General features: G+C 41.8%; 1 protein-coding gene across 2 annotated transcripts; it reads right to left on the reverse strand.

Moving 5' to 3' along the window:
• Positions 1-816: 816 nt before the first annotated feature.
• rab6a (RAB6A, member RAS oncogene family) lies at positions 817-11,406 on the reverse strand. 2 transcript variants are annotated; one of them, XM_080780407.1, is made up of 8 exons: positions 11,015-11,406; positions 8,978-9,036; positions 8,799-8,852; positions 7,491-7,596; positions 5,998-6,109; positions 4,371-4,464; positions 2,790-2,856; positions 817-2,473 (listed from the first exon to the last, which is right to left on the reverse strand). In XM_080780407.1, the coding sequence occupies exons 1-8, from the start codon at positions 11,082-11,084 to the stop codon at positions 2,409-2,411; spliced, it is 627 nt and encodes a 208-aa protein (XP_080636533.1). In that variant the 5' UTR covers positions 11,085-11,406; the 3' UTR covers positions 817-2,408. The 2 variants fall into 2 exon arrangements, with proteins under 2 accessions (XP_080636533.1, XP_080636532.1); XM_080780406.1 differs by lacking the exon at positions 4,371-4,464 and adding an exon at positions 4,899-4,992.
• Positions 11,407-11,711: the final 305 nt, after the last annotated feature.

Genomic DNA, 11,711 nt, shown 5'->3' on the forward strand with positions numbered 1-11,711 from the left:
TATGAAATGATGCTTATTCTTGACAAATGGTAGCTAGACATATACTATCCTGTCTGGAAGCAGTTTGTTTTTGTTTCGTTTGGTTGCCATGGAGACACCAAAGAGAGCACATTACCAGTGTGGAACAGCAGTGGTCTATGGGTATTGTAGTGCATAAGTAGGCCTAAGCCACTACTGCAAGAGCCAGCTATGACATAATAGTTAATAATAGTCTATTTAAAAGTGTTTGTTTGGTTGCCATGCAGTCACCAAAGAGCATAACTGCAGTGGTCTATAGACATCATTTAGTATTGCAGAAGTAGACAATATTATAGTTATTACAGGCTAATAACCCACATCACCAGTTGTAAATTATAAAAGTCACACCCGTGTGAAGTGAGGGGCGCTCTTATCGTACAACCGTACATCATCATCAAATCATCACAAATGTCATTCCGGCCAATGACTTTTAGCGTCTTCACTTTGGGTGCTTCCACACAGTTGAGTCACAAAGATGCTTCTTCACCCACGCTGCAACTGATGCAGGGGTAAAAATATGTACTTTGCTCAGCCAATCAAATCATCGCCATGGGGTGATCAGCCAATCACAAGCTAATGTTTGTGTTCACACAAACCCAGAAAGCTGGGAATAGGAGGGCCCTCAAAAACCCAACAACATGCAATACATACAGTATATTGTAATAAATGTGTATCTTCGATACACATGGATTCCCTTTAACTAAATACTCTGGATCCTACTGTAGTAAGCTAGGATTTTTTTAAATCACAAAACTGGAGCTTACAAGTGTCAGATAAGACAATGACGAGACTTGACAGTGACGTGTACTTTCTTTTTTATTTCCACTTAAAACCGATTCAGACAAAAAAACAAATGTTAAAGACTATGATGCAAAACAACTGGAGTTTCCTCCAGAGGTGCATACACACTCAAATTGCACTGTACTGTCAGTCAGCTCAAATAAATTGCATCTGATAAGTAGTAAACGGAATAGGATAATTCATGGAGTCCCAATTACTGTATATTAAGGTGGTCGAGATTAAAGAACATTTTAATAGCAATTTAGGACTCATCCAACGAGGGAAGATATTAACAGCCTTAAAAAAAAAAAGAAACCTCATCCAGTAGAAATAAATATTACAAGTCATTGTGGATTAAATACACATGTAGAATAATAAATCACTAACAAAACAGACCAAAGCCAAACAAAAAGTAAATCGTTGTTCATATACTTTCATACCAAACGGAACATATCAAACTATAGGTAAACCCACAGCCGAGGAAGCCCTCTACAGTTACATTTTAAAAAGGCATGTCACCATATCTAAATGCTGATGCTGGGTTTTATAATGATTATTATGACTCTTAATATAATATGAAAAATCTCCTGCTTAAAACACTAAAATTGCCCCCCCCCCCCCCTCCTATAATAGTTGTTCTCTTTTAGAAAAGTAAAGATCTATCCCAAGAAAAATAAAATAGAAAATGGCAGCAAAGGTAAGGAGTTTTATTCATCCCGTAAGGACAGGTGTGAGGATTAAGGACGGTAATGTGGCTATAGTGTGGTGTGACGAACGGTAAGGACGGTAATGTGGCTATAGTGTGGTGTGACGAACGGTAAACGGCGGTGGTTCTGTGCATGTTTGTGTGGTGTTAGTTTGCAGAGTTCATCAGATCATGCAAGTGTGCAGTAGGAGCGTAATCGCGGCTCCACCAGTGGACGCTCTCATGGGACAGGCAGCTCAGGTTCAAACTCAGTTTAAAACAGGCCCTCAGCTGCCAGCTGTCACTTTAAACCTTTCCAATCCACATAACCTTGCAGCCATGTCAACATTCCATAGAAGACAGTGATCCAAAAAAAAAAGATGCATTTGTTGAAAATTGCATTGTATTGGGTATACATATCAATACTGTGCATATTAATCTTGAAGCCATATTTCACTATTGCAAGATAGGATTTTAATCCTGCATACGCCAATTTGAATTCACACACAATCCTCCGTCAATTTGGCTGCTCGGAAACATCAGTAGAATTCTCACACCTGCTTTCATTTAGACAATCTAGCCCCAAGGTGACATTATTCAGTCCATAACTATATTAAATCATTGATCATATTGAATTTGGAAAAATAAGGCTGAGGTCAAGCAGTGAGCATCTTTTCCAAGCACAGCTAAGGTCAGAGGCTGTTCATCAGTCACATCAAAGTATGCAAGTTATTCGAATATATGACACAGAAAGAATGTTTCCACAATGCTGACAATGACATTATGTAGTGTATTTTCAGACTGTGGCTTTCAAGGTGCTGGTAAAAGGGAGGGGGGATGTAGAAAGGTACAGTACAGAGATAGAGTGGGTCTGACAATATGCAGGTAGGAGAAACAAAGAAAGGGTAATAATTAGAGGTGGGAATTAACAGGAACAGCCTCCTTCACTGACGGGTTGTTCTGGTGGCTTCTCGAGTTTTATGTCGATCACTGAAGGTAGCAGGTGTTAAGGAAAGAAAAGCGCTTCAAAGTGTGCATTGCAAATGCATTCGCGCACACATTCGCACCAATGGTGGAGGAAACCGTGCAAAGCACCAACCTGCTCATCGGGAGCAGTTAGGGCTTCAGTGTCTTGCTCAAGGACAAGACCAGGAACATTCCGTCTCCCGAGCGGCCGCACTACCACCTGAGCCACTGCCCCACACATTGTGTATCGTCATATAATATATAGGCATAAAAGGTAATGGACAAGCTAATTGGCACTTTCTCCAAGTCATTAAGTAACATGCTTGTACTGAAAGGATACTGTCTTCTCTGCTCTTATCCTGTGTGCTGTCCATGCCAGGGAGGGCAGCTGCCACACGCCGGAAAAGCTGAGCAAGAGAGAGAAACAAATCTCATCTGTAAAACTAAATACAAAAATGTAGTGGGGGAAAAAGCATACATATTTTTGCATAATATGTTTGTTTACATATGTGTATATAAATATACACACGTTTTCACATATACACCTATACATATATCTTTTTAAACATATTTTCTGAGAGAGATAGAAGACAGAAACTAGAAGACTTGATAAAGATAGGAAGCCGAGGGCGGAGAAGAAACGTTGACAGGCAAGACAAGACAGGAGTCAGATTCGAACAACCGTATATTTCAACAACATTTTGTCTTCATTTGCGGTCAAATGTATTGTGTATACTGTGGTGCCTGCCAAAGCCAAGTCCCACGGTTGGCCCGGGGATGGTGTACACACCAGTGGTTCTCAAACCGTTTCAGCTTCCAGCCACTTCAATGACGAGTTTCACAGGGAGAGCATAACACGACACACGTCGAGTGTCGAGGTTCATGCCATCCCTCCCTATAGTTGCCCTCCCCACAGAACAGGCATCCGAACCAGTGGGAGTTGCTATAGCGCAGTGACACAAGCACACAATCGCCTGCCAAGCTTCTGAGCTTCCCACCAGCGAACACAGACAATATAGTGTATGTGCCAGCCAAGACAGAGGCACCACTGCTGGCTATAGCACCAGGGCCTCCGTTGTTGGGGAGCAAGCATTTAATATATTCTTATATTTGGCATAATCTGACATAAACTACAACATGCCATTGATTTCAGCTCAGCAGGTGTGTGAGGTGCTGTGTAGGCCAATATTTGCACTATTATGTAACCATTTCATTTTTCTCAAAGCATTTATTATAGTATTCAGATGTTGCTTTTTTTTTCCATTTTGAATCAATATTGATGTGGTATATTATACCACATCTAAAAGGAATGCCTTATGTCTGTACTCTGTATCCATGTTATATAGTACCTATACCGAGTACAGTATATCACAGGCTCAAGTGTATTATTGCTTTTATAACACAAGTGCCAGTAATTAGCAACACGATTTAAACACAATTTTAAAACAAACATTTTATGAATGCAACCAAAACATCTGTCAAACGCAGTGTAAAACAGAGAATTTCAATGAGTTTGACCGTGTGGTTAAAAATGATACATACATTCATGTGAATCTTAATGGACAAATATTGTGTGAAGATGCTTTGCATGACCACCACACCCACTTGCACTGCAATAGAATTAGTGGTACTATGCCAATCGGATGAGATGATCAAATATTAAACCTGGGGGGCGAGGATTACAGGTATTCAAACTCTCACCCAGCACTGGAGATTTTAAGATCAAAGGGCTGACCACTAGTACAAATCACCACTTGGGATAGATGGGAGAGAATTTGAAGACAACTCTGCAAAATGCCCAATCAGATTGGGACAAAAAGCTGACATTCAAAGCAAGAACTCTATGTGAACACGCGTGCATGTGACAAATAGAAGCCATCAGATGAGAGCATGAGCACTGCAAACACGCACACGCATCTACCTGTTTGACATTGTAGCCCGTCTTTGCACTCGTTTCAATAAACAGAACATTCATCTCTTTCGCTCTCTGTTCTCCCTCCTCTGTGGTTATCTGTCTGTGATGAGCCACGAGTCACCACACACAGCAGACATACAGACATGGGAACGTACCCAAACATTACACCACAGACCACACACACACACACACACACACACACACAAACACACAAGGAAAAGAACAACAGAAAGGAAAAAAAAACAGAACGTAAATACTTTGAAGTGGATGAACAAGCCGTGCCCTTTCCACCTTACTGCTACCAGTCTGCCACCTCTGCTCTATAGTCTAAAGGTTACCAAAAGACATGCCTCGTTCATTTCAGAGTGGCAAGTCGACTCCATGTTAGTTGTATTTTTTTTGTCAGTTTCTCTTGTGATCAGATTCAGGATTATGCTCAAATGTGTCTTCCACAACGGGTGACCTTTGGAGGTGGAGCACAAGGCGGCAGCATCCACAGCGAGGTCGAAGAGCACGACTCACACACAGCCTTACCTGCTTCACGTTGTAGCCCGCTTTAGCACTAGTCTCAATAAACATTACATTTAGTTCTTTGGCCTTCCGCTCCCCCTCCTCAATAGATACTTGCCTGTGGTAGATAAGGAAGTTACAGCAAAAAGGCACAGCAAATGAGAAAACATAAATTGCTATATGAAACGGAGGGGTCACCAGAAGGATGCTACAGTATCAACAATATTGGATTATCAGTTTAAAACAATGTATGCATTTCAATAACATAATAAAAAGCAATCACGTAATATATTGCAAGTAGTAAGCCTTGCCTAGCCATGAGGCCCCATAGGGCAGGAGCCTATCTCCTGTTTCTGTAGCGCGAGTACACCCCCTGGACATGACGCTAGTATGTCGCAGGGACTTACCCCCAATCCAACCCTTGATGCTGAGTGTCAAGCAGGGAGGCACTGGGTCCCATTTTTACAGTCTTTGGTATGACCCGGCCGGGGATTGATCCCCGACCTCCCAGTCTCAGGGCGGACACTCTAACCACACTGAGCTGGTGTAATATATTGCAAACTGACATACAAACAACATGGTCTTCCATTGAGACTCGATGTAGAATGAACTTCAAAGGAAAGGAAATGACAACCCACCTCATCTCCTAACCTAAACATAACCGCAAGCACGGGAGCAGACGCTAGTCTGACATGCGGACGCATGTCGGACTAATGCCTTGTCTGAATTACATGCAGTCCCCCAGACGGCCCCTACAAATAAACTAGAACGTGTAGAAGTTATACTGTGCTTATTTGTTCGACTTTTATTGAAAGGCTGTTCTATCACATATCACGTTTTTTTTCCCGGTTTTATTAATTGGTAATACTGTATACTGTATATCCCACAAATGGCTTGATAGGAGGAACATCTTGAACTCAATCACTCCAAACAATACAACAAAAAGAGGTTGGTGAAAAAAAGATCTATTTGTCTTCAGCCAGTTAGTTTTCAAGCAGACTCGGATTTGAGTGACTTGGTCTTGACCAAATCACTCAAACCCTCCTGACCAACAATCAATTTCCTCATTAGTATTGTCCTTTAGACAGAGCCCTTCATGACTTGTATCAAGGCAGAAGTTTACCTTTTGTCTGCAAGATCTGTCTTGTTTCCCACCAACATGATGATGACATCACTTCCTCTCTCTGTCCTGACGTCATCAATCCATTTTGTGGTTTGCTGGAAGGAGTTGACATCTGGACAGGAAAGAAGAAGAAGAAAAAAAATCTTATCCTCATACATAATCTCATTCCGGCCTGTCACAATTTGCGTCCTCACTTTTGTCTTCAATGTTTGTGTTTACACAAAACGCAGAAAGCTGGGCCTAGGAGGAGCTAGTGCCCCACAAAAAGGGGGACACTGGAAACTCATAATCAACATCTGGGAGATAACTAATGTGAGTTATAAAGAGAAGACACAATAAAGCAACAATAATGGGCATAATAATGGGCATTTGTAATGACAACAGCAATTGCTTTTTTATAGATAGCCCCAGCCCAGGGCCGGTTCTGTATTAGGGTGGGCAAGTACAAAATAATAGGTAGGAAGCTGGTCAGTGGGTGGGTAGCCCAGAGGCTAGACAAGCAGACTAGTAATCCGAAGGTTTCGGGTGCTTGGCCAGATGGCACAAGAATCTGGCCAAATCACAGCTGGCAATCAGAGGGTTAACAGAGTGAAGATCAGATCAGATGCCACCTACTGCCATTGTGCCCAATGGTATTTAAAAAAATATATATTCTAATGTATAAAGAACACTTTGAAGCAGGATATACAATATATATATATATATTCACATCTACAATATCAGCCTTCTGATACATTCAGATGTCTTATTTGGAGATCTTGACCCAAAGGAAGTCAACAACCAATTATTTAATTTCCTTGATTCATGGTGCGACGTGTTTTCTTTATGGTTATAGCAACATATCACAGTATTCTTGTAGCAAATATTAAAAGCTCTCCTCCTGTGTATGAACCAACTGTTCAAAAAGTGTTTATATTTCAGGGAATCACAAACGGTCTTTCCCATTCTCTCCTCTCGCTTGCTAGAGAGAGAGAGACTGATAAGGTGAAGACAATTTTGAACAGATGAACATTGAACACACTTGCGAGTTTCGGAAAACATATCTAGCCATTTTCAATTAACTTGTGAGGGCTTTTGCTTTAAATGAATCAATCAATAATCCATTTTAATCTTCCCAAGACTATAAAAACATGCAAATCCTGTAGCTATTGCTGAGATACTTGCATACAAGCACAATTTATAACATAGCTTGAGCTCAGTGGCCTTGTGGTTAGAGTGTCCGCCCTTAAACTGGGAGGTCGGGGTTCAATCCCCGGCCGGGTCATACCAAAGACTCTAAAAATGGGACCCAGTGCCTCCCTGCTTGACACAAGGGTTGGATTGGGGGTAAGTCCCTGCGACATACTAGCGTCATGTCCAGGTTGTGTACTTGTACATCAAGCTGCCTCACGCTACAGAAACAGGAGATAGGCTCCTGCCCCCTATGGGCCTCATGGCACGGCAAGGCTACTTATTGAGTGTGCTGCGCGTGAACATGGGAAAAGGGTACCTACTTGTGATGTCGTATACAACGACGGCGGCGGCTGAGTCACGAATGTAACTAGGTATGAGGCTGCGGAATCGCTCCTGGCCGGCAGTGTCCCACAGCTGCAACCTGATCTATGGGGTGGAGGGGGTCGGGTGGAAGCGAGGGGTGGGAGGATAAATAAAAGAAAGGGGAAAAGAAAAACACAGGAAGGATGAAAACAAAATGAGGGAACGAGGTCAGGAAAAAAAATAAAAAAAATAAAAGGAAAATCATGTTTAAAAAAAAGTAAAGAAAGCTGAATGTAGCCATAAGAATGGGAAAAGGAGATGCAAGATGGGACAGTTCAAGAGAGACGGAGGATAGCAGAGGAAAGCAGAGAGCGAGTTGTGTGCAGATACTGAGTGACCAGCAGAGAGTGTGCCGTCTAGATTTGGGGAGAATAAATATTTTTCTCATCAAATAATGCTGCGTTCACAGTCGCACTTGCGTTCAAAACAACCGAGTGTGGTCAGCTGCGCTGTCGCAGTGTCGCCGTCAAACTGATTGTCCTCTAGTACAGAGAAGACGTTGAGAGAAAGACTCAAAACGGGGAGAGTAACACGCAGCAAAGGCTATCGGGCTCAGGGATCGAACCCAACTGCTGACTCACTGTCAGGCTGCATCAGAGCCTATATGACGTGGTAATATGCACCTTAACCAGTAGGCCATCGGCGCCCCCGTTACTGATATAGAGGGAATGCGCATGCATAAAGTGAATGGCAAATGGAATGGCAAAGTGAGTGGAAAAGTGAGTTAAACACGTGTTTAACATCGTTTGATGCAATCAAATAGGACTTTTGTGTTTGGACTGTCAAGGCCAGAAAGTAGTTTTTTTTGCCACTCAAGAAGGTGTTCCCACATAACTTCCAGGTATGATGATGATGTCACACGCATACCCTCTAGTGTGAGCGATGCTGAATAAGGCAGATCTCCAGACTAACTTTTTTTTTTTTCACCACCGTCCCAAAATACAATTTTAACTGTCCCCAAAAGTTGTCTTTGTCCCTTCTGCGTCCCAGTGGGAAAGAAGTTTTATCTTTGCATACATATTTTAATGTCTCCTGGATGACAGGACATCGTTAGTCATCCAGTAGTAAGTAAGGTCTTTCATTTCAAGGGAGGAAAGGAACATAACTTGTGTTGATGGAAACAATCAAGACAGAAGGAGGTGTATTACTTACTTACTAACTGCTAAAGAAATCACAGAGCAAAGTTAAGACAGTAATTAAAACTTTGTACATGCTACTTTATATGTTGGCATTTGTAATGTGTAAGTCAGTATACAAAGACTTACTGTTCTGTCTTCAAGGTACATGGTTTTCGACAAGAAATCGATTCCTATTGTTGCCTGAAAATGAACATCAGGTCAGATAATGATAAGAAAAGTATACATACAAAATATACACACCACATAAACATATGAATATTAATGGGATACATATCAGTCAGTAACTCTAGAGCTGTTCATCTCACCTGGTAAGTATTGTCAAAGCTGTCATACATGAACCTGGTTATCAGAGATGTCTTCCCCACTAAAGAGAAAAAAACACACAAAACAAATGTAAACACTATGACCATGACACTTTTATATCAGTTTGTTATTTCCTAAAACGGTAATTTGCTGATGTGAAGTTAATAGATGATGGTGGATGCTAGCAATATTCTACTTGTTCTACAAGCAGGAATCGTAATATAGGAGCACAAATGCCATCACAGACTGATTCAATGCATTGACTGAAAAAAATAAAGAACGGGGGGAAAAAAGGAAACCCCCAAACAAGGTACAGGTGTATGTACTCGCCTTGGATTGTCTGTCTGTCTGTATATTTAAGTCAAGTATGTCAACAGAACAATCACTGTCATCCACAACTGGCAATGTTCCCCTGCTTTCCTGTCTGCTTACATTCTGGAGTGAATACTGCCATTACTGTCTGCAGAGTGGTATATATCTAGTTACTACATGGGGCACTGGTTACCATAGAGACAACAGAAATCAGAAGCCCTTTCTTCAGTTTCTTGTGTTTTTTTTATCTGACTTCCTGGTGAAGTACAGACTTGTAATACAGTTAGTTGGTAATAGTTGGAAGGAAGAGGTATCACAGCTCTGGAAAGCTAGCAGCAATAAGCAACATGAAGTGCCAACTGCCAGCAACACAGTGTTGTGTGGTTTATGAACTACAGTCCAAAGTGTGAACCACATGGTTAATGCTAAAAACATGTTAGAAAACTAAGCCCGGGTATCGAGGCTACCCACTTACAGATTGATGCTTTCATTATTAACTAAAATGCATATGCAATGCATGACCATATATTTTACCCATCTGTCAAAAGGATCAGACTTATTGCCATTGTGGAGTGCAAACCGAGTGCCTAGTGTTTGGGAGTAGGAGGGAGCTAGGGTTAAAAGGAACTTGTTACAACAACTCTACTAATTGCTGGTTCCAGTAGCTAGCTATTCAGCCAGTTTTTACAAAGGAATTGAAAGTTAATAATGGACTGAATGGAGCTAATTGACTTAAGGCGTGCAGATAAGTCCTATTTTTTTTTTTTTCAAAGTGAAACTAGCTAATGTACAAGGCAAGCTCACAATGGCTGTGTGAGCTTTCCTCATTTAGCGTGATTAAAATGCCCAAAATAGGGATGCCAGCTAAGTGATTAAGACCGTTCAAAAGACAGTGCGTGAAACACTACTGGATTCAACATTGTGTAATGCAAGTGAAGGGTGTGTTGTGATCTCATTCTCAACACGGCGAACACACACAGACACACACCCTGACTGTGACAGTGTGTGACTCATCCTCCACTGATTTCCAGAAGTGACACAGCCAGTGGGGAAAAATCTGAAGGCTCGCTTAGTATTGTAAACACAAGCACAAATCAAGTATGCCTGAGCAGGTTCTCTCACTACAGGTTCCTAGAGCTCCTGTCTCCTGATCCTGAAAATGCCGGTCATAAACTTCAAGCCTTGAGGCATTGCCAGAACAGGAGAGGAATGTCGTGGGAGGGTTCCGCATCCTTTCATCCGTTTAAACCCCTCTGTAGGTGGGCAAAGCAAATACTAGATTTTCAGCTGATAATTTTGTACTAACTAAAGCTTAATCTCCCTAGTCTAGTTTTTTTTAAATCTGACCACGAATAGTTGACCCCCTCCCCCATAAACGAGACCTGTGGAACTTTTGACAGCGAACGGTAACTACTAGTCTATATAATGTGTATGTAATAAGTTACCAAACGTAATCAATTATTCAGAGTGGAAAGTACAAAGAGTTTAGTTTACACATAGAAAAGACAAACAGGGCAGTTAGCCAAGATAGCTTGCGGAGTGACGTTGTCAGACTAGTACCATTAAGTTAAGTGTAATGTTACGCAGCTAGCTAGCTCACTGTCTGACGTTAATCACCCAACAACACAGAGGCTTATACGCACTCGTTAACGTGTTATTATTAATTGATAATAGTACACAGGTCTTCAACTTGTGTCACACCAACCCCGTGGAATCATCACACTCACCGCTCTGCTCTCCGAGAAACACCAACTTAAATTTCCTCAGAGGATTCCCGAAGTCTCCGGCCGCAGACATGATGAGTGAACCTGACCGACCGAGCTTTACTCTGTGTCAGATCACTAGCCAGCCAGCTAACGCTAGCTAACCAGTTGGAATTTCCAAAGTTCCTTCCTGGCTCCGTGGACGTTTAGCCAATTTGTCAATCAACGGCACGCAGGCACCCCTTCTTTATTACGACGACTCGTTTTACGCACCAATTCTTTCAGAATCTCGGACACGCCTGGGATAACTAAACTACAGCGAGTGTGTCGTTATCCTGTGCACTTTTATTCTGACATGTCTAGCTAAAACTTACTTAGCCACTGCTAGAGCATTTTTTTTCTTGTTCTTCACGTGAAGCTTGACGTTGCATGCTGCATCTCAAGCTTTGTGCCGCCGTCTAGAGGCGATGGAGAGTAGCTCTATTTTGTTACATGATTCTTTTTCCCTTCATAAAATGGTATTGCAACTTGCAAGTAAAGTAACCACAACGGTGGTTAATTACTTAACTGCTGAGTGGCGTGCAGCTTTACTTTGTATTGTATTTAATTACATGTATAAATACAGCAAAGTGATGCAATGATAGTATGATCCAGAAGTACAGTGCACCAGTGACCAGGCAGGCAGGACGGGAACATTTGAGTGTGTAGGGTAGGCTACTGT

This window comes from Protomyctophum bolini, assembly GCF_963924005.1.
Source record: "Protomyctophum bolini genome assembly, chromosome: 13".
Taxonomy (NCBI): Eukaryota; Metazoa; Chordata; class Actinopteri; order Myctophiformes; family Myctophidae; genus Protomyctophum; species Protomyctophum bolini.

Bases quoted from the DNA above. Each gene is read 5' to 3' on its own strand.
- rab6a (XM_080780407.1), bottom strand. From the start codon at position 11,084: ATGTCTGCGGCCGGAGACTTCGGGAATCCTCTGAGGAAATTTAAGTTG. The intron at 9,037-11,014 runs GTGAGTGTGATG...TTTTCTCTTTAG, and splicing joins GTTTCTCGGAGAGCAGAGCG to TGGGGAAGACATCTCTGATA. The intron at 2,474-2,789 runs GTATCCTTTCAG...TGCTACCTTCAG, and splicing joins GGATAAGAGCAGAGAAGACA to TGATCGACATAAAACTCGAG.